This window comes from Pundamilia nyererei, unplaced genomic scaffold, assembly GCF_000239375.1.
Source record: "Pundamilia nyererei isolate P.nyererei 1_Seehausen unplaced genomic scaffold, PunNye1.0 scaffold00190, whole genome shotgun sequence".
Lineage (NCBI taxonomy): Eukaryota > Metazoa > Chordata > Actinopteri > Cichliformes > Cichlidae > Pundamilia > Pundamilia nyererei.
In genome coordinates this window covers 1019110-1042413 of record NW_005187591.1, presented here as the reverse complement: position 1 = coordinate 1042413, position 23304 = coordinate 1019110, and the positions used below count along the sequence as shown (strand labels likewise).

Sequence of the window (23304 nt, the reverse complement as noted above, 5' to 3'; positions counted from 1 at the left end):
TGGAGATCTTGTCAAAATTGATGGAATTATAAATGCAGAGCCCCGGCTCGGACAGTCTTGGTTGTTGTGTCCTTGTTGTGTCCTTGGGCAAGACACTTCACCTACCGCCTACTGGTGATGGCCAGAGGGGCCGATGGCGCGATATGGCAGCCTCGCTTCTGTCAGTCTGTCCCAGGGCAGCTGTGGCTACAACTGTAGCTTGCCTCCACCAGTGTGTGAGAGTGAATGAATAGTGGAATTGTAAAGCGCTTTGAGGGCCCCAAAAAGCGCTATATAAATGCACTCTATTATTATTATTAAAAAACATCCAAAGAAGAGTTTTTTTGTCCTTCAAGAAGCCTGGAGAACTATTACTGAAGACTACTTAAAGAAATTACAAGAAAGCTTGCCTAAGAGAGTTCAGCATGTGTTAAAGAATAAAGGTGGTCATACTTGTACAAACTCTGTTTCTTTCCTTATATACTGTATTTCTATTTCTATTTATGCATCTATTTCATATTTTCCTGGCAAAATATTGTGAACTGAGGAAATCAGGACTTTTGCACAGCACTGTAGACAGGTGCTTTGTTAGTTAACTCATGTAAGTTCTCAAAATATACTGACAGAAGAGACACAATAATGAAAAATGACATAAACAGGTTTTCGCATAAAAGGTTTTCGCAGAACAAATGTGCGCTCTATTATCAATTGTGCAATTCTGTATTTATTTCTGTATTTATTTGTTGATGATTTGGTGCCCAGAATTACTTTATGTTTCTTTTATTATAAACATTCCTTAAAATGTTGTTATGTTCCTTTGCTGACTCTGAGTTTGAATTTACAATGTGCATTCTGTGAATGTGAGTGCTGACTTGATGTTAAATACTAAACCTCACCTTTATATGATTTCCATGTTAAATGCAACATTTTCCCTGAGTTAAAATATTTGCCAGGCTTCCCATCACTTAAATCTCCACCATGATTTCACCACATTTTCATGGGTTTTCCTGAAACACAGACAAAAGCCTTTTCTGCCTCGTATCTTTCATGTCTCTTTTATAGCTTGCCCTTCACTTCCACTCCCTTCTGCTATCTACTCTCTGTCTTTCTCGTATTTTTTTCCTCCACTAATGGGAAAATGTATGTTTGCCGGGGGAGGTGTTGCTATGAAGGCAAAACAGTGTCTTGCGTTACTTCTGCTCAGCTGCCTGCTTTTAAGATGCTGCTGCTCTCTGTTCAGCATATGAACCATTGAAGGCCAGCCTGGGAGAAACTCCCTTTGATACGGAGAATAAAACCCACACGCATACACACACACACCTGCATAAAAGATACACTAGCAACTGTATCACTGTGAACAGGGAAAGACTTTCCTGCCCTTTCTGGATTCTGCATTCGATAGACTTTATTGCCATTTCATGAAATGCAGCACACATATAATTAGAGTTCAGTACAGTTAGTGACACTCACATGCATTTGCAGAAAAGAACAAGATACACCTTCAGCGATTTTAGATCACCAGACAAACATAAACTGCATGAATTCCAACCTTTTTGGTGGTTTGTTAACAATAACTGCTTTATAGATCAGTAATAAATCACAGTTCTAGATTATTTAGAATATTTTTGACTCAGTGATACAACATTCAATTATTAACACCTCATTTAAAATTTATATTAATGGTTTCTTCTTCTTCTTTTGCATGCTCCCTTTAGGGGTCACCACGATGGATCATCTGCCTCATTCTCACACTATCCCTAAATCCTCCTCTGTCACATCAGCCATCTGCATGTCCTCTGTCACCACAGCCATGAACCTTCTCTGTGATCTTCCTCTTTTTCCTCCAGCCTCGCAGCTCCATTTTTAAAATATATCTATTATCCCTCCTCTGCAAGTCCTCTCATCCTTGTCTCTCTGACTTTGTCTCCAAACCTACCATCAGCTATCATCTTGTAAACCTTCCCTTTCACTCATGCTGCTTTTGTCACAAATCACCCCTGACACTCGTCTCCACCCAGTCCACCCTGCCTGCACTCTCTTCTTCACTGTCCGTTGCTTTGGATTTTTGACTCAGTGTAGTTAAACTCATCCACCTTCACTACCTCTGCTCCTTGCAGCTTCACTATTATTAATTAAAATCGTTCATAAATATTATGTCAGTGGAAATCAATAGCCCTCTCAAGGGTAAGAGGAAAGAGAACAGACAAAGAAGATCATGGAGAGACAAGGACAAAACACAATGGCAGAGAGAAGAAAAAAGTTAATGCCATGCTGGAGTGGTATGTAAATGCAGCTGTAGCATAAAGCCATAAGAGAAGAAGAAATGCTCATTGCATCTTAGCAAGTCCCCCAGCAATATTGCATCATAATCAAGACATGGTTCGGGGTCACCTGATCTAGCCCTACCTATAAGCTTAAAAGAAAAAAGGAGAGTTTTAAGCCAAGAGTAAAGAGGGTATCTGTCTCCTCAAACTGGGAGCTGAGTCCACAGGGGAGATTGCTAGCTGAAGGTTTTGCCTATGATTCTCCTTTTAGAAACTATATACATCAAAATATCACCAAAAATTAAGCGGAAAAAAAAAACATCAGTCAAAGGAATCTTCAGAACCAACTCATCCATTAGGTACCTTTATTAAATAAATAATAGCAAAAGCTTTGTTTATCTTGCATCTTTAAAACACACAAAGAGACAGCAGTTAAAATGTGAAATCAGGACGTACGATGCTAAACATGTAAGATAAGGTTATAATAGAAGGATGAGACGCGTGCACGCGCACATTATTACATTACTAAGCAGGATGACACTAATTAAAAGGATGTGCCCGAGGGCCGCGTGTGGTAAAAAGTGTTGGGGAGCGATAAAGGAGAGGCTTTTGTAACTAACATAGCAACAGTGCTGCATGACCACCGGTGCTCCGTGTCCGTGACAGCTGGGTCCATTTGAACTGACAGCCCGGCTTCGGCTCTCCATTGGTGGAAGAAGTCATCCATCCCGGGAACGGGCCCGCCCCTTGTCCCCGACGCGGCACATGAAAAAAGCCTTTGAAGTCGCGAGGGCGGTGCCGAGCAAATTATGCCATGTGGTGCTCGAGAGCGGGGTTTTCATTGGACGGCGGTGAAATGGTCGCCGCCCATTTTTGAAGGATACCCTTTCTGATTGGCTCAATCGGCCACCCCAGATTCGCCGTGCGCGCGTTCACAGTTTTCCTATTCTCCCTCGCGAGTTACGTCAGCAGCGTGAACGTCTTTCCGTGACGCCGGAGCAATCCCTCGAACAATTTGCGGAAACGGCGTACCTACCATGCGCAGCGACAAAGACTGCGAGCCTGAAACCTATGGGGAAGGAATAAAAAAAGAAATTTCGTATCGTCGCACTCTGAGCTTAAAGACCAGTATTTTCTGAGGAGCTCGCCGGCCTGGGGTCTCGGTAAAGACACCGAAATTTAACCGAGGCAAGGCTGGATTTAGAGTCGGCGTACGGCTAGTGAATTCGCTGAAGAAGACTGTAGCAGCTGGCAGATTTTCCGTTGGACCGTCTGTAGGCTAGGGTAGCGAGGGAGCCGCCATGGCAGTCGGATCATTGAGCCTCCACATCGGGATATGAAGTGGAACTGCATGTGTCCCGAATCGTTAAGAAAACGCCGCATTTGTCACCGATCCGCACCGGATCAGTATCTGAACTAACCCTTCTTCATCTCCGTGAAATCGATTCCGCACCCCGAAAGAAATTACCGCTGGTTTTTAACCGTGGGGCCACAGGGAGAGGCCAGATTCATGACTATTTTAGTCGGATACGTGTCTTCAAAGGCCCGCTGAAAGAAATCCTGGAGCACAAGGAGGAAACGATGCTCTGATAGACCGTCGGTGGAAAAGAAAAGGGTCATTTAGTGGCGATACGAAGTAGTGTGAAGGATTCCTGGGATAAGGGGATCTCTTTCTGGCTGACCTCCCCGTGAATTACAGTGATATTAATTTACTGTCATCCCCCCCTCCTTTTTTTTTTATTATTTTTTATTTTTGATGAGAAGGTTCGGCGAATCGATCAGCTCCGCCGTTTAAGCAAGTCACAGTCGAGAGAATCAAGGGGATCGTCGGATCATGTCGGGTCGGCCCAGGACCACATCTTTCGCCGAGAGCTGCAAGCCAGTGCCGCAGCCTTCAGCTTTCGGCAGCATGAAAGTCAGCAGTAAGTACACCCGTGTAATTCTAGAGTGGCAGACTTTTCCTGCACGCACCAGGCCCACCGTGGGCTGCATATGCTCGCTTAAGTGTCCTCTCACTAACTAGACTGGAAATGTGTCAAGTTAGCATACGGTTAGCTCCGGGAAGCTTATCTCTGTCATATATGTGTGTCACAGAGCGAGACAGTGGATGGTGCTGAGCGGCACACACTGCTGCTCGCCCCGATGTTGGCACACAGCGTTACGCGCTCTGTCGCGCCGCCCCGGGGCCGGTCAGCCGGAGCGGGGTTAGCAGGCCGCGCCGGGAAGGGCCGGGCCATAGGAAGGTAGTGTTGGCACAGGCCCAGGTCAAAACCAAGCCTTCTCCTTCCACCGCAGATCCGGCCTGATTATTGTCCATTTGAATGTAGATTAGATCGCGTAGAGATATTGCCACACAGCACCAATCACATGCGTAATGGAGTTAAAGCGATAGGTCCGGTCTATTACGCAACTGTCAGAACGGAAGGTGCGCCCGTAGTTGAGTCGGGCAAAACTGACGCGATCCTACGGGGGGTGGTTTATTAGCCCTGTTTCCACTACTTCCACGGGCCGTGTCGCGACGACCGGAGGGAGTGTGACATCGAGTATCCTGTTCATGAAGCCACGGTGGCACGGTGCCGGAGACCGCTTATAGACTGGCTGCAGAGAGGAAGCCATGCGACTGACTAGGCCTGTCAGCTGAGCAAGTGGCGGGGTGGGGGGCTGGCAATGTGGGTGCTAGACGCCTCTCCTTCGTCTAGTCTATCCATCACCACGATGATCTCAAGGCAAGGCGCACTCGCTCCCATGCTGAAGATACTACTGCTGTGTTGGTTATATTTAATGGCCCAGTTAGAGCTCAGTCAGTTTAAATAACATCAAATTAACACTTTACATATCTAAAAGTCTTTTCATTGAAATTAATTTATAAGTATAGCATCTTTATTATTAATGAGTATCGACTGTCATAGATGGACACTTGCACAGTTCCTAGTTACACCCCTGTCTTATCTGACACACAGATGGGTGGGGTGGAGTGGAGTGGGGTGTGAGGGCACGTACCTGTTAAAGAATGCTGATGGAGCCTTAAGGCTGTGATGTGAGCATGATGTATGTCAGGCGGGTGAGGCCTGAGCTCAGGCTCATGTCTGGGCCTTGGTGCTGGAAACCGATTAGTGCACTGTGACACACATACACACACCAAACCCAAGCCTAATTCTTGTCTCACCCCAGGTGCATGTATGGGTCAGGTCTGCTAAATGTGAGAATTAATTTTTTCAGACAAAAGTTTTGGAGACTCATCTGGTGACTCGGTACTTTTTTATCAACTAAAATAATAAGCTGAACCTCTAGTTGCTCAATTAAATAGGTGTTTGATAATCTGATGTCTAACAGCAGGTGGTGTTCATCTCCATGGAGGAAAGTAGAGTGGCTGATTGCTCAGATGTCCCCTGTTGTAAAATTTTTCAGTATTTTGTCTAGTGTCAGTTATATCGTTATCGCAAATTTTCAAATGTATGACGTGATAAATAGTTTTGGTCATATCGCCCTGCTCTAGTTCCCAATCTTTAACGATCAAGGATGACAGCAAATCTAAATCACTGAGTTTTATTTTTTCTTGTAACAAGCAGCTACATATAATTTAACTTTCTTTTTAGTTATAGTTTTAATCTAAGGTAGGCTCTGTCACACAGAGGTATGTGGTACGCAGTTTCAGTTGTATAAAAACTGTACTTTGGACTGTGTCACTTAGCTGGAATCTACCTAGACTTGTTTTTTCATCCGGTCCAGGATGTCATCCACTATTATCCTTTCCTCCACCATCCTATAACACACACACACTTGGATAGATATATGCACTCAAATGTGTGTGTAATAACTTGGCTGATGGTCCTAAACAGCTGTAGCCACTGCGTATGATCCTGGAGAGAATGCTCTTATCCCTCCTACACAGGCAGACGGAAACACACATGCATATACATACATACAGTACATTCACACACCCACTCGAGCACCCTCAGGTTTTGTATTTTGGGGGGTGAGGCAGCTGGCCAGGAACAATGAGCAGCTTGTTTAGCATCTCAAAGCAGCAGCTCTCTCTTCCTCTTTTCTCCTTTTTCCTGTCTGTCCCCCTCTCACGTTTTACAAGTGATGACGAGAACAAAATGAACTAATTATACTCTTTGATTCCAAACGAAACAGCAGGGCTTACAGACGAGACGAGGACCACCGGAATCGCTCAGGGTTTAGAAGAAAGATGAGATCTTTTTTTTTTTTTTTTTTTGTGAGTGAGAGAAAGAGAGAGCGAGAAAGCTAAATAAGATGAGTGTAGTAGTGCAGCAATGGCTCTGCAGGCTGCACGCTACCCTGACATCTACAATCCATGCACCAATATTATGTCTCCATCTCAGTGATTCTTGGCCAAGTTTGCTTTGCATTAGCTGTAACACTCGTTCCAGTAATGCAGTAAATTATCGTGTCAGCTTTACAACGGGGGGGATTCTGCAAAATTGTTTGTACCTGTGTCTGCATTACAGGAGCTGAGGACTGCGAAGCAGCAGATGCGCGTCTGTCATGAAAGACACGTGAATGCAGCATCAGTGGGGGAAAAAATAAAGAGAAATCTATTAATATTAATAAAAAAATGAAGCATAGCAAGGGAAAAATGACAGTGAAATATATACGGTATATACCGGAACTGAGCCAGAATGCCAAAATTTTGTATCTTAATTGCTTTCAACTTGCTTCTAGGAAGCCACTACACTTTAAAGCAATGTAGACTGAAAAAGAGGAGGCTGGAGAGGTGTAGAAGAAAATGCAAGAGCTGTCACTGCCACTTCCTGTTACCTGTGTGAATGCAAACAAAAAAAAAAGGTATTGAAAAGTAGTAGCGACTCCTTAGAACTGTTTGATCCAATGCGTGGATGCTTCTGCTTGCCAGGTTCAGGCATGACGAGGCCTAAATGTTCTCCTGACTCGGCAGTGTAAAATATGGCACACATATCTTGAGCTAGGTTTAAAATCTAAGCTTAGTGATAAGCCCGTCAGGTTTTAGTTACCCTAAAGGTTATAAAAATATCTCTGCGTGCACTCTTCAGGGCTTGCACCTATGTTTAGTTGGGTGTTGATGCTTGGACCTAAGGTTTCCCAGCAGAACACTGCCTTGTAACGAGTCGTCCACAAATCCCCTGTCAGTAGTTCCCTTGCGTAGCTGATTGGTGTGTGAGCAAGTTATTGTGTGCAATTCTTTGCCAAAATTCAGAAAGCGATGGACACATGGGCTGTTTGGCAGGCTTTACATTCTTTGACATTCACTTGTAGTGATGCAACATGAATGGTGTGAAAATTATTATTCGCACTGCAGTAAATACATGACTAATTTTATGACTGCAGCTTGATTACTGCTGCATATTTATACCCCTGTAGTACTTGGAAAGAGTGTGGCTGATCATGCTGTGGGAGTCGAGTGTAAAACTACAAAGAAAATTTCTTTGTTTAGACTTCCGTGTCAGACAAAATACTAATGCATTAACTAGAAGGGGTAAAACTGCTATTGCATTAATAAAAAGAAGCATCTTGTCCAGAACTTGGACCATGGAATAGTGAGCGTGGAGGATTTGTCTTTAGAATTATGCCATGTTATTCTGTTCATTATCAGTGCCAAGGCACTGCTGTATATTAATAGCTAATAACTAGGGGTGCAACGATACACAAAATTCACGGTTCGGTTCGATACTTTGGTGTCACGGTTTGATATTTTTTCGATACAAAAAAATGTTCATGCCTTTTTAATTTGTCATTTATTAAAATTATAAATATATATTTTAACTCAAAAGTACAGTTTTTAAATTTAACCCTAACCCTTGTGCCTGTTTTTTATTTTGACAGCGAATGCGCACCTGCGGACCACTTATGTGCAGCCCTGGTTATTTAGCTCGTCATATTGCAGCCACAGAAATTCTTTTGTCCATGAAACCATAAAGCTGCACTTTCTTTTTGCCTTATAGTCTGATTTGTCATAACTTCTCCGTTTTGTGGTAAGCTTTTCTTTGGCTGTCACTTCTTCACCCTGACCTGTCTTATTTGGCTCAGCAGAACTGAAATATAAATCCTGCTGCTTTTACACACGCACTCACATAAGCTCAGCGATTCTCTGCGCGATCAACCTCTCACATGTTTAAGCTGCGGGAGATTTCACTTGTCATGTTTGCATAGTAAGCTAACAATTAATAAGACGATGTCAGAGGAATTGGTGCACAAATTATCATCACTCACAGATCAGTGCTGTCGCTCTCTACACACAGTTCGCGCGATTGCAAAGTGAAAGCAAAAAAACAAGCGCAAATTCAAACGCGACTTCAATATGTCACATATTGACAGTGGCTCACCGATGCCAATGACATAATTACCCAGCTACATTTCTGAAAGAATGCAAAAGCATTGACATATATTTTTCCTTCCTACAAAAGCCCGACGGGCAGGGCAGAGATAGATTTTGGTAGCCCGACTGAAAAAAATCGCTAGCCCCAGGACGTCGGGCTAGCGATATTGCGAGCCCTGTATCTGATTGAGGAATCACTCATCTTTGGAAAAGAGAGTTTATTGCAGAGAAATGTCTCTTTCCAAAATAAAAGCTATACTATCCGCTTCTTCTGGGCTATATTCTCAGCAGCATATTAAACATATATAAGGAGAATCATGTGCTAACAGCTGTCTAAATGACTCGGCTAAAGTTAGTAGCATGCTTGCTTGTTTTTTTTCTGCTTCCACTTGTCTTTGCACTAGGATGATGTCGGCGTAAATGTGCAGTCATATTCGTTGTGTTCCCACTAGTGCTTTCAGGTTAATCTCGTTGAAATGACCTTAACGCCACAACATGGCAAATCTCCGTTAACGAGCTACCGCCCATCGCCCCGTGCATGGGGCTAGACAGCCAACACGTTAACGAGCTAACTGCGCTAACACACTAGTTCCCACCCATGTAATTGAGCATTGCATGGCACATCCAACATACTGTTTTACTTTAGTCCATGACTCGCTTACCTTCAGGGTCATCCGTCACATGAAAACCAAAATAATTCCAAACGCCAGATCTGAATGAGGGTGGGGGAGGTCCATGTTGCAAGGAGAGCTTAACTTCTGTCTCGCTAGCTTGCCCTGCGCTCTTCCTTCTGACTATGCTGTCTGTGTGGAGCGCTCAGTGGATCTGTGCTCGACAGTGCAGCCTAGGCGGAGTAGTCGAACGCAGATTCACTGAGCGCTCCACACAGACAGCATCGTCAGAAGGAAAGTTGATAAAATAAATTACAAATGTTGTATTGTTCGATACATATGCGTACCGAACCGAAAGCACTGTATCGAACGGTTCAATATCGATACGAATATCGTTGCACCCCTACTAATAACTTATTGAATTATCGTGTACATGCCACAATGTGAGTGCGGTCATTTTGTGGCTAATCTTCTGTTTTGAGGAGGGACTGACAAATAATTTCAGTGGCAATATAATCTTCTTTTTTAGGGGTAAAATTCTGTTGGGCTGTGATTAAAAGAGAGTTTAACGAAACAATAAAGATGTGATTAATATTTGCCAGCCACAGGAAGACTTGAGAGTCAGAACTCAAAGTTCCTTTACTGACTGTGACTGTGGGGAGACGTCCACACAGGGAGCAATTTGTTGTCACGAGGCGTTTAGAGGCCGTAGAAAGTCAGTGACACTCAACGTGACTACGGGCAAAAAAGATCCCACTGGTGACGCGTTGAAGCGACTGCCAGTGAGAGGACAGGATACCGGTGGTTGACATGACCTGGTAGGAAATGCCTTAAAGGGTAACCTCGGCAACTGGAACCTAGAATATCTTCTGTCGACCAACTGTCAGCATCAGACCAGTGATCGCTTCCCTGTGCGGATGCAACCTAACCTGAAAGGGCTACCCTGTCAATCAGCACGTCCTTCCCTCTCATTGGTAGCTGCTTCATTTTCTCACCTCAGGTTGATGAAAGTTTAACGCAGGATCCCCCCACCTTGCATTGCCAGCAGTTATTTTGCTCCACATCACCTGAAGTTGCTGAATATTGTTGACTATTTATGGTCTCTTGTTGCCAAGATGCTGCTGGTTGCTTCCTTTGTGGATGCCCCTTAAAAGTACTTCATTGCCCTCCACCAGAGAAAAATAAATGACAAAAAGACAGAATAAAAGTGTTGCTTTTAGGCAACACTTTACAAACTTAATCACGTTACTTATCCCATAATAAGCTTCAAATAACTGCAAGTCCTTATTTATTATTCATGTCAGGAAAATTAAGATGATCCACAAGGCTGTAAGTTAAAAAGTAGTTTTTTTCCCCTTGATTTGATTTAGATAAACACAGATGAATTTATGACATTTGCTCAGGTAGTTTTTCAGCAGCTTTGATAGAAATACAGGGTTACACGTTTTTAACAGCAGCAGCCGCACACGTGTCCTGTGACTGCTCAGCAGCAGTGTTGTTGTGCGCACGCGTTAGCCATATTCAGCCGTGGCCTGAACTAGTCTGCTGACCTGAATCGAATATTGATGCCGCTGGCTAAACGTCGCATTGCAACAACCGTCTCTGCTCTGTCACTTTGTAGATATATAATACAGCATACGTACATGGAGTGATGCACTGCGATTTATGTATTAACTAGTGTACTTGTCGCAGGCTGACTGATAAGTTAACAATTCCCGCGCATGCTTGAAGATGTTTGTTGTTGCTCTGATTTCTCTGTTATTGGTGCAAAATTCATGTTTGGTTATATTTAAAGAACTCTTTACATGTAATAGAAGTTTTTACCAAATACTTTTGCTTGTTGGGGATAGTTTATTATAGGGATGGACAGATTATTGGTTAAACCAATATTGGCCTTTTTTACTGTAGAAATATTGGTAGAAATGACTGTTTATCAATGCCTGGATCTATTTTTTTGTCTCCCCAATGTTTTTTAGTTTTCTAAAAGTTAAATGACAAAGTGATTAAGAACTAAACTGCAGTTAAAGTTTTTAGGATTTTTTTAAATTTATTGTAGTAAAGATTTGCTTGTTTTCCTGGTTTATTGTTTACTTATTAGAATAAATAGGTGCCCTTTGCTTTATAGGAAGTTACATTTCTTCTCACATGTGAACTGAAGGTAATTCCTAATTGTGTGCAATTGTAATAGTTTCTCTAGTCTGTGTGAAAAGTCCTGCTTCATGCGTGTCCAGTTAGTCACTCAAATGACATTTGATCGCTTGGTCATTCCTTCCTTACGGCAGTGTGGGTTCCCAGTATGTGTTTGTGAGCAGGCACAGACTTTTCTCACGGTTTGAGGAAGTGCAGAGGCGTCATAGAAATGGCCCTGTTGGAATATATGTAGGCAGAGTCATATTCCTCTCTCTGTCCACAGTCCTGGAAAGTCTATTTCTGTTGGTACAGAATCCATCTTTAGTTTCCCTTTCTAGACTTGGTCCTGGAGAGGGAAGCTGTCTCTTTTTTCTTTTTTGGGTTTCTCAGACCCCTCCACTGTTTTCTCCCATTCCTTCCCTATTCTTTGATTGTAATTGCATCTTTGGTAATGGAGCCTCTCGCTGGCCACACAGCAGCAGAATAAGGCTTGCAAACGCACATTAATAATTTTATGTCTGGATTGAGCCCGTGGGGGGATTATTTGCATCGAAATCAATGGTGGTGTTGGAAAATAAACTCAGCAAACCAGTGAAAGTAAGAAATAGGACTGGTTAACCTCCACACCCTCGGTTATAGTTTGAGGTCAAATGTTGATTTGTGGATTAGCAGTGCGGGGTTAATCAGTCCGAGGAAATTGTTGATTCAAAACACACATGCAAACAACCCATGACCTGGTACTTTACTAGAAATCAGCATGACATGCACGCCCACTCAATATGGGTGGACGCAGCGGCCTTCCAGAGTCCATCCAACCAGTTGTGTTTGCTGCCTACCGCTGTGAGAAATTCAAAGAAGAATGCATTTGATATTTTTGACTTGTTTAGGCTCCTCCTCTGAAGTCTGGGTTAAGTTCAGACCTGTCCAGTCATCCTTTTTACTGCCAGCTAATGTAGAGTTTCCTCAATTTTACAGCTCTTTCCACTTGTGCTTTTTTTTTTTTTGTCTGTCTGAGGCTAAAGCTGATAGGCATGACAGTAACACGGTTCAAATGTTCATCAGTAATACACGGTCCTTGCCTGCGTTGTATGACTTGTGAATCGAGGACCAATTTGACGCTTTGATGACCAAAGACAGCCTGCAGCAGAATTCAGAAACGGTGTCAGAGAACGAGTTCTCACAGTGTGACCCACATTTAAAAGCCAGTCCATCACACATGAATCAATACACCAGTCAACTGTCGTTCTGAATAAAGTTCAGTTTGAAGATTTAAAAAAAAAAAAATTTTTATTTTTTAAATGCTTGGAAGCACTGCTGCAGTGGTCACACAGTGGTCTGGTTTTCTGTGAACTATCTTTGGATTTTCAGATGGGGAGCTCTGAGACTCACCTGAAACTCTCAGGATCACGAGCATTTTTACTCTTCTTTCGTGTATTTCAGACAAAATGATTCGGAAAGAATATAATAAATGGGAAAATCAATGTTTTGATCTAATCTACTCGGATCTGAACACTTGTGTGTTGCTTGTGTCTTTGTCTGTATCTGCAGGGGACAAAGATGGCAGCAAGGTAACGACAGTTGTGGCCACCCCAGGCCAAGGCCCCGACCGGCCACAGGAAGTCAGCTACACGGACACCAAGGTCATCGGCAATGGCTCTTTTGGCGTCGTCTACCAAGCTAAACTCTGCGACTCTGGAGAGCTGGTGGCCATCAAGAAGGTCCTGCAAGACAAGAGGTTTAAGGTAAAACTTGTTATGACTGAGAACAGCTGCAGGCGTAATTGACGAGTGTGCATATAAACACAAACTCAATGTTTACCCTCCAAATCACCCTTTTTTTCTTTTCTTTCTTTCTTTTTTTTAAAACAAAAAATCCATGCAATCAGAGTCGAGATGTGTGGCATTAATGAATGTTACGGGGTAACCGTGAAAGAGACATGAATGGAGAGATCTTTCACACGAACGGGGAGATCAGAGAAGCTGTGAAACAAAAGAAAACAAAAGAAGAGCATGAAAGTTTGTCATTCAACACATTCCTACTTTAAAGCGTGTCTTTTCTTCTTCTTGCAGAGAATGTGCGTGTTTGTGTAGTAGTGGAGCGGAGGTCTTTTCTCACACCGACAAACTCAAACACATAAATACTCCGTCATCCGTCAGCTTGCAAATGTCATGTTTCTTTCCAAGTAGAGCTCTGCTGGAAATCTCCTCCTGTGCTTTGAATAGATTTGGCTGATGGCTCGTTGTTCCTTCATTTGGGCAACATTGTCTTTGCTCCACTGGTTCATGGCCTCCGCTGAGTGTATATGGGTGGAAATAAGTGTCCCGAGGATCATGCGGATAGGATGTTTACATGAAACACACAAACTTGATAATAAGATGTATATAAGCAACATTAGCTGGGATTATTTTTGAGTGCTTAGGATAGCATATTTGGGTCTCTCTGACTGGTTAAGGGTTTGTCCTTGTTTCAGAAATCAGGATATGATGTTTATGTGGCAAAGACAAAATGGGATGCTTCAAAAACTCATGTTCATATAAACAAACTCATTGTCCCTGCCACTAGACCTCAGAAAGCAACGCTTGCAGAAGAGCTGTTTAGAGTTTCATCAAGTTTAAAGGCTTTAAAAAATGAGCTTCCACAGTATTTTAAGTGTGTGATCAGGCTGGGGTTAAACTGGGTAACAGCTCAAAGTGTTAATCTTGCAGTTGGTTATTTTATACATATGTATAATGTTTGTTAAATGGTTTAAATTCAAACCAGCGCTTCTTAACCTATTTCTGGGATGCTTCAAAAGCAGCCATAAACTCTAACACTGGGATCAAAGTTTTATTTATTAAAATATACATTACCAGGATACCATCAGTCAACTCGTGTTTGTTTCACTTTCACCAGAAAAATGATATCTGTTAACTTAGCTGGACTCCACATTTTTACCCAGGTCACCTTCACTGGTTCTCTTCCTCACCACTGAAGCCAGTGCAGTCTAATTAGGGATGTTATTGGATTTAGTGATACCAATACTATTATTGAGTCTGCTTAAAGGGCTTATTCTTTATCGATTCTCTTATTGATTGTTGATCAATTTTCTGAAAAATGGAGGCCCATTCTTGTTTTCAGCAGCCAGTATAGCAACAAAATATAAAAATAGCTTATGTTAGACTCAGGTACTCAACATGCTAAAGGAAGTTATTAAGCTTGCAGGTGTGTGATTATGGTGTACTGGACAGTTTAGTAGTGGTTCTTAACTGGAACTTGGTTCTTGAAATGTAAATGTATAGTAGTCACGTTTCAGTTTCTTTAGGCTCCAGTCACACAGGATAGAAATCGGTCGGCAACCAAATGCAAACTTCAATTCAATTCCATTTTATTTATATAGCGCCGAATCACAACAACAGTGGCCTCAAGGCGCTTTATTTTGTAAGGTAGACCCTACAATAATAGATACAGAGAAAAACGCAACAATTATATGAGCCCCTATGAGCAAGCACTTTGACAGTGGCAGTGGGAAGGAAAAACTCTTTTAACAGGAAGAAACCGCCAGCAGAACCAGGCTCAGGGAGGGGCGGCCATCTACCGTGATCGGTTGGGGTAAGAGAAGGAAAACAGGATAAAAGACATGCTGTGGAAGAAAGCCAGAGATTAATAACAAGTATGATTCAGTGCAGAGAGGTCTATTAACACATAGTGAGTGAGAAAGGTGACTGAAGAAGAACTACTCAATGCAGCATCCATTCAGGGCGACCTCAGCCCTAACTATATGCTTTAGCAAAAAGGAAAGTTTTAAGCCTAATCTTAAAAGTAGAGATAGTGTCTGTCTCCCGAATCCAAACTGCAAGCTGGTTCCACAGAAGAGGGGCCTGAAAACTGAAGGCTCTGCCTCCCATTCTACTTTTAAATACAGTACAAGTAGGTCTGCAGTGCGAGAGCAAAGTGCTCTAATAGGGTGATATGGTACTACAAGGTCATTAAAATAAGATGGGGCCTGATTATTTAAGACCTTGTATGTGAGGAGCAGGATTTTGAATTCAATTCTGGATTTAGCAGGGAGCCAGTGAAGGGAAGCCAATATGGGAGAAATATGCTCTCTCTTTCTAGCCTTTTTTTGATGAACTGAAACCACTGTAAGCTACGGGAAATGCTGGTGAGTGGTTGCTACCTCCTTGGAATTGTCTTGGTTACAATAAGACAGCTTGTAGTTTGCAAGGGAGACGCAAACGTGTCCACAAACAGTGCCGCTGTGCACAGACTGGTGGTGAAACTGTGAAAAGTACAATACAAATGGAAACAAAGACGCTTAGCCTTGAAAGTAGAAGCTACACCTTTATGAAACATGTCAGCAGTAAAGCTTAATTTAGGCTTCTGCAGGAAATTTACGTCTTAACTTACATAGTAACTCCTTTTACCTCCACACTGCAACCTTTCACACCACTCGAGTGGTTGTGGTCGTCGACCCAACGTGTAGTTACTTTTCTCAGGAGGTGCCTGTCTGGCGTAGAGTTAAAATAGGATTCCGGTTATTGCGTACGTTACAATGTAGATCTGACGCAGGAGTATAATTTACATGTTAGGCTTAAACTTGAACTTTGTGTTTGTGTCAATGCAAACTAAGGGTGACCATGGCTGCCTGCTAGCCACGCAAGGAGGATTTTTTTTGGTTTTGTTTTTTGGTGCAGCGCTGTCTTCGCAATCGACAACCCCTAGCGACAGCCAGCAACCTCCAACAACTTGTCAGCCAGGTAGGGAATACACATTTTTCCTGGCAACTGAAGGTTACCAGGGGCTCACCAGCCGACCTCTAGAGTTGCTGCCATTCCAACCACAACTGAAAGTCACACCTTAAAAAAAACGAGTGCACTATTGTCGTGTGAGACTATATATTTGTCATACACACAGACACTCAATACAGTAACAACTACCAGCTGAGTTGGGGTTGGTTTGACTGGGCTCTTCCAGCCTAAGCACAGCAATTACTTTGCAGCTCTGAATGGACTCAGACACTTAATTTCTAACCTCACAGGCAAAAATAAGAAGTTTTTGCGATGATTAAAGGAGATACATTTCAACTGTAAAATTACTGCAAAAAACAATTTATACCTCACATCTCTGACCTTGTGATGCTGTAAAGTTTGTGTACGTTCTACCCATAAGCTTTTATTTCACTGTGTGACAAGAGATGCTTTAATTGTAGACATTTGACTAGAGGAAAGGGGGGAAAAAAGCACAGACGTTACTAAAAATAGCAGGGGCTATGTCGTCAGACTATGGTTCCAGTAAACAATGGCTGCAAACCAGGAGAAGCAGTTCACATTTACATGCATTTAAAGTAAAACTGAAAATACAAAATGAAATCTGGCATGAAGAAAAGAGGGGAAAAAACGAACTAAAAATGTATTGACAATGATAAATGGGTAGGTTATGTGTCATACTACATACATGCCCCTGTTATAAATAAATAAATGAGTAGTATGTCTAATGGGAATTAAGTCTGTTAATATTTGATTTAAGCTTGGAAGGCAGAGCTATTCCCTTCTCGCTCATCATTTATGTCCGTTATTCCCAGGAGGAGAACGCTCACTGTTGTCTTGTAGACTCCCATCCCGCTGCTCTTTTTCTTTTTACCCATAACTGTGAGAACTGCTCACAAAGTTCAGTCAAATCTATTTGCCTGTAGCGTTTTCACCCAACTGGTTCAGCTAAATGCTTGAGCAACTCAAAACCCTGGGTTTAACCTGTTGGAGATTCAGCACAGTTTTTCTTTTCCTCGGGATGTGCTAGTCCTTTGCTCTGTGAAGCCAGACAAGATGAATGATGTCACTTAATGGTGTAGGGGGTCGGACATCTGCCACCAAATTCGCGGTGCTCGTTGCGGACGCTCACACTGTCTTTTTGTGGCTCTGCGTGCCGGCCCCGGTGAAGTCACATCCTGCTCTTCCTGTTAGCCTGTGGTTAGCATGACGTGCTAGCAGGCTGCCTCCTCTTTTAAACAGCTCAGTGAAGCTCACGCTGGTTTGATTGTTCAGTTTCCTCTTTAGAGAAGACCCTCTGCCTCAGCTGGCTGTCGCTCTTTCCGCCTCGTCTTTCTCGCTGCTTCATCTGCACGTCCTCCTCATGAACAGCTTGTTAGGAAAAATGAAGCAAATGAGGGCTAAGACTCTTCACATGACTGTCAAGCATGCAGCGCGCGCGCGCGCGCACACACACACACACACACACACACACACACACACCTGCGTTCTATTTTCTTCTCCCCCACTTCAAAAGCCTTTTGTCCACACTTCTGCTTTTTTCCTGTCTGATTTAGTGCTCATCTGTGAAGTGAGCGTGGGTTGAGTAAACCATGCCAGTCAACATGTGTGAATGTTTTATTTTCTCTCACTGGGCGCACACACACACACACACACACACACACACACAACCAATTCAAGTCAAACAGGGTAATCATGTGAATAGGCTTCTGGTTTAACTGTGAGGCTTCTTTGGTGGGCTCACAGTGTTCTTGTTGTCCATTATGGGATGGGTCCTTCTCCCATCCCAACTGAGGGATCACATATCAGCCTATCGGAAAATGGATGCTCGCATTAGACCTCGCTGTCACACAGACCGAGAGCACGCCTGATGGCAGATACTTGTAAATATTATTAACGAATAAAGAAAAATAACAAATCCTGTAAATACTCTGTAGCTGAAACCTGATCAATTTAACCCCGTAGGTTTTTTTTAAAATTCACAAGTGTGTGTTTGACAGTTTTGAGTAATACACTTAGAGAAACCCCTTTGTTCTTTTATTTTGGATGATTTACAGTTTGAGTGGGCTTGAGAGGGACCGCAGGTCTATTTTAATTGCATTTAACTTATACATAAACAACATTTCTTCTCATTATTTATATTTAAACCACATCAGATTGATCATTTTTTCATTTGTTTGATTGTACAAGTGCATTACAGTATTTATAATCAACTTATGTTGATGACAGCTCCGTATAATTCCCAAACACAATCCAAGATCTACATTGGTGCTGTAGGAAGCCATTTAAAACGACAAAACCAAGGAACTGGTTGACTCATCTGGAAGTATGAGATGGGAATAACTATAGTAGGACAGGGCTCGTGTTTGCGAAGGTTGTATTGTTCTGTGGCTTTGGCGTTCTTAATCTTTTTGGGATGCGGTTTGGTTTTGGCAGCATCAGCTGCGTGAGGCGCTCAGGTGTAGTCCTTGCAGCCGCCGCAAATCAAGTCATTTTTCTCTTTCCTCTCGGTCTCTGCTGTCTGTGCCGCTCACACTCTGGGGGATGATAGGTCAGCAGGATGGACTGCAGTATAACTGGAGCTGGGTTGGGCTTTACTCGACAGCCTTCCCACTCCTCCTCCATATGCTACTGTCTCTCTCTCTGTCTCTCACACAGAGACACACCCTCGGACACTCCAGCACAAAAAAGACGAGGGCGTTGCCTGCGGCCGGTCTTTGACCCCGTGTGCAGTGATGTCACTCGGTGATGTGGGGGGTTGTGTGTGTGTGTGTGTGTGTGTTTGTGGTTGTCGTGGCTGCGTAAAGGGTAAAAAAGCAGGGGGAAGACTGTGGGGATGATTTGCATCAGCTTAAGTGAATTAGACTGGGGGGTTGTCTGCAGGAGGCTATTGAGCTACCAGATGCTCTGTTGTGCTGCTGTTGTTTAGGTGGAGAGGACCTAACCCTGCTAACATGGGTTTAAAGCCTTATAAAGACAAGGACAGCTGCAAGCATCATCCTGACCCACGTAAGGGACTTTTCATGAGTCACAGCTTCAGACAGACAGTTCAAACCACGCAGTGTTTTGTCAACCACGTTTATCCATATTTCTTTTTACGAAAACCACTGATTTACAGGCAAAACTATGAGCTTAAAATCTTTTGGTTTGAGGAATTGGCATTTTTTTGTGTGTTGTTGCATATAATGAACAAACTTACCCATTCTGCTATCTTACACTGAGCTGCAAAACCAGTTGATGCCAGTCGGGAGGCTTTTAGCGGCTTTTGTAATGATCGTCTTGACTTGGACTTAAGGAGTTAAACAGTTATCAAAGCCGCTGTTAAATAATACTATAAATTTTAGTTAATCATTAGATTAGTCAAAGAGGAAGATTAAATCTCTAGCTGCTGTGTTATATACTAAATAGTAGCACTTATGTTAAGCCTCTTTATTACAGAAGAGCAAAGAGAAGAACCTTCAATAAGTAGTTGTGTATTCCTACATAATGTGTTTTTACTCGCAATGATACTAGACAATTTGTGGATGGATAAGTTGCTTAAAAGCACAACAGTCTCTTAACTTCGTAGTTTCAATTGATCACTCTCTGTTTAAAGTCCAAAGCTCACAAAGTAGTTTCTTTTGCCATCACATGTGCATCCAATTTAAACAACACAAAGATGATTTGCGTGGCTTCTAAGCCAATCGTGAAACCTGTCTTTAGACAAGTTCAGACATGATGTTGAGTGGTTGACACTTGGTCTGGTAGCTTGTTAGTCAGCTGGACAGTCATGCAATTCTGTGCTTCCTTAATAACTTTGTCTGTGAATTAACTCTGTAACCAGTCTGGTTACAGGGGAATTAGACAGGAAGCTGCTGAGTTTCTTTGAGTGGAAATGTACATCTGATTTTTTTTTCCATTAAAAGCATGCTGCATACTGATCATTGTGGCTATATTTGCCATCTTTATGTCACCAAAGTCACAGCGCTTGGTTTCTGAATGTAATCATATTTTTCCCAGAAGCTGCTAGCCTTCATCAAATACAAAAAAGAAAGTAAATGTGGGCGGCAGTTCTTTTGTACATCTACAAGTGGACAGCTTCACTGAAAACCCACATCACAGCTATAGAATATGCTGCTCTAATACGTTTCTAATTGAAAATATTAAAATGTACTCATTCAAATTGCAGGACTTCTAACCAAAAGTCAGAATATTACGTAAGGAGTCCACTTCACTGCTGCACACTGATGGTGCGTTTCTTTTCCACTTTGTCCCTGTACTGAGCTTTCTTCTCTGATCTCTGTGTTAGTTCTCCATATGCTTGTTACCCTCCATTTCTTTCTCGACACCGGGGCCACACAATGTTACACAAGCACTTTAGTCAACACCGAGCACTGTGGAAAAGAGGAGGAAGGAAAATGGAGAATGGGAGCAAATGTGGACTATAATGGAGCTGTTAAAGCTTTTTGTAATGCTTGAATTCCTGCCCAACCTTTGAGAAAATCCATACGCCCAACCTTTTTATGTATGGAAACACTGTATATGAATACAGATGGAGTGGTCTGACATTTTTTCTCTGCCTCTGGATTGTCTGACTACAGGGCCCAGAGCTTTACTCGAACCCTTCTGAACATCTTTTTTTTTTTTTTTTGGACAACTCTTTTTCTGGGGCCATTTTCTGTAGGTGCTGGTGCTTTAAATGGGAATGGATGGCATGCAACCTTTTTTTTGTTTGCTTTCTACCCCTCCCTGTGGAAGTGTTTGTCTTGGTAACACACTGACCTGCCACAATGATTTTATTGTGAAACCAGTTGACTAACGGAATGCGTTTTCTGTCATAAGACAGTCATAAGCAATATAAGGTTGATGGTTTATGTTAAACGTTTGCCTTGTCCAAACTGCACTCGTTGCTGTTGAACCCACTGAGGCTGACACGTAACGCTTCTGACATCTAGTTGGTTAAAAAAAGCTCAAAAGGAACTCTCCACAGTGTGCTAAAGGTTCAGTGGAAAGCTTTCATGATCTCCTGACCCTCTTTAGACCAACTGTGTTATGAAAGCTGTCTGAAGCATAAACATGAAGTATCTCTCACGCTTTTTCTGTTTTGTTTTCTTCTTTTGTTCAGAATCGTGAGCTGCAGATCATGAGGAAACTGGACCACTGCAACATAGTCCGCCTGCGCTACTTCTTCTATTCCAGTGGAGACAAGGTGAGTCGGCTCGGTGTGCTTCTTCTAATTCTTCATCTGACCGTGGGAGGATGCATATTTAATTCTGCACAAATATACAGGAAAAAATATTAACAGCCATCTGTTTAAATTGACTGTTCAGCATAATCTATTTTTTCCATCCTTGGAAAAGTATCGCAGCTTGTGGCTGAGGAAGCGTATTCAAGGACGAGCCTTGCTTAGATTCCTCTTTTATGGGCCTTTTTAAGGTATCTTGGGGTCTTCTAAACAAAATAAAAGAAGATCTAAAATTCAATTTATTGACTCTGATTGCAGTAGCATAACACCAGCCTCTTCTACAGAGTATACACTAAATGTGCTCTGTGGACGCTGTACTTTCAGAAGCAGTTGAGCATTTTCTAGCTCAATCAACTTGTTCTGTGTTTAAAGGGACTGGACTCATAGCTTATTTCACTGAGTCCCATTCACAGGTCATTTTGTTGTATTTTGGAATCTGTTGTTTTCCTGTTTTTATTTTTTTATTTTTTAATGTTTTCTCCTGGCCAGCTTAGCTGTAATAAATACAATAGTACATATCTTGCCTGGAAAGTCCCTCTCTGTGCCCTGCTGTCGGTCTTCGCCGAACATCAGAGGTCCCTTGGAGACTACACGGCTGTGCTATGTCATTCAGCTAGCTTACAACGGGCAAAGGTCTGTGTGTCAAATATAGAACCACGTGGACTTGGCTCACATGCTGTCGGGACTATACCCATGACACGGCAGTTAGGAATGCTTTCCTGTTGCTCACCTAGCGACACCAAGGAAAGCTGTTAAGGTTTGAAGGGAGGGGAGTGGACGGTGAGATGGTCAGAGGGCATCGGCTAATTATAGATCCACTCGAGCTCTCCCTTCCGCACCGTGCAAGCTCCAAGCCTGTCCCAGGCTCTCGTCACACACCCACTGACCTCTGGGAATCACCTCTAATTCTTGGTATACTGACACAACGCCCGAGGCGACATGTTACACAAATCACCTTACACGCTGCCAACCTTTTTTTTTTATATTGCACAAGTTTCATGTGACTGTACCATTGCATCCACCTTTACATCACTTTCTTGTATAAGTCCCCCCCACCACCCCTTCTCTTCGCCCTCTCCTCACCATGTCTAATTATGGAGACCGGCACCATGTTTTTGGTATGGGATTTTACCACCCATAGAGCTGCTGAGAGGTAGTGAAGTAGCCAAAAGGCAATGTGAAAGGGATGGAGAGTTTCAGGCATGTTGATGGATTGATGGCAGATGGGTTTAAAATAAGTACGGGAAGAAAAAAGACATAGACAAAGAGATGACATGAGAAGAGGTCAGGTGTGTAGGTGCCACTGGTGTCCTGAAATGAGGGTTCATGTTGGGTGCAGCTGTGAGACAGGCAGGGACTGTTGCTACAGTAGCTGTCAGTGTGTGCACAGGTAGTCTTATATAAGTGCTGGCATGTGGCGTGCCTGATGCACACAGTGTGCTTTTGCTTTTACCCTTTAACCACTTGTATAATGCTGTGTTTAAACAGAAGGCCACCGGTCCAAACAGCGTAGGCAGGGAAGCAAATAGTCGCTTGACTTTTAACTATGAAAACGCTCAGAGGGTGCATGGAACGTACTCTGCTGACATGTAGCTGCCCTGTGCTGCATTTCTTCTTAAAATCACATATATTTACACACTGATTGCTTTCAGTAACATGAAAAAAATTAAGATAACATTCTTGGCAGCAGATTGACACTACAGGTTTTTTTTGTGTTGTAACAGACTTGAAGACAAAGTTCAGTTCATTTTCAGGTTACTGACTGAACGGTGATTAGAAATATGAGAGGCAGAGTTCAAAAACCAGCTAATTAATTGTTCATAGGTGACGAATCTGCATTAAAATTAACTTGCACTCTCACTTGCAACTTCCACTGGCACATCTAGCACTAGGACCACCTTTGGTCTTCAGAACTACCCTAATTCTCTGTGTCTTAGAATAAATAAGCCACTTGAAACATTCGAAACATTCCTCATTGACTTTGGTCCATGTTGACATGCTGTGGTGTTTTAACAATGCTCAGCTGGTACTA

General features: G+C 42.6%; 1 protein-coding gene across 2 annotated transcripts in view; it reads left to right on the top strand.

The window, feature by feature from the left end:
• Positions 1–3242: 3242 nt before the first annotated feature.
• Positions 3243–23304, top strand: part of gsk3ba (glycogen synthase kinase 3 beta, genome duplicate a) — a 32610-nt gene continuing 12548 nt past the window's right edge. The window contains exons 1-3 of one of the 2 annotated variants that reach the window (XM_013914367.1): positions 3243–4165; positions 12852–13045; positions 21153–21236. In XM_013914367.1, coding sequence (XP_013769821.1) covers positions 4078–4165; positions 12852–13045; positions 21153–21236 — 366 coding nt within the window. In that variant the 5' untranslated portion in view covers positions 3243–4077. The remainder of the gene's footprint in view (positions 4166–12851; positions 13046–21152; positions 21237–23304) is intronic. The other variant, XM_005747197.2, reaches the window with a different exon arrangement.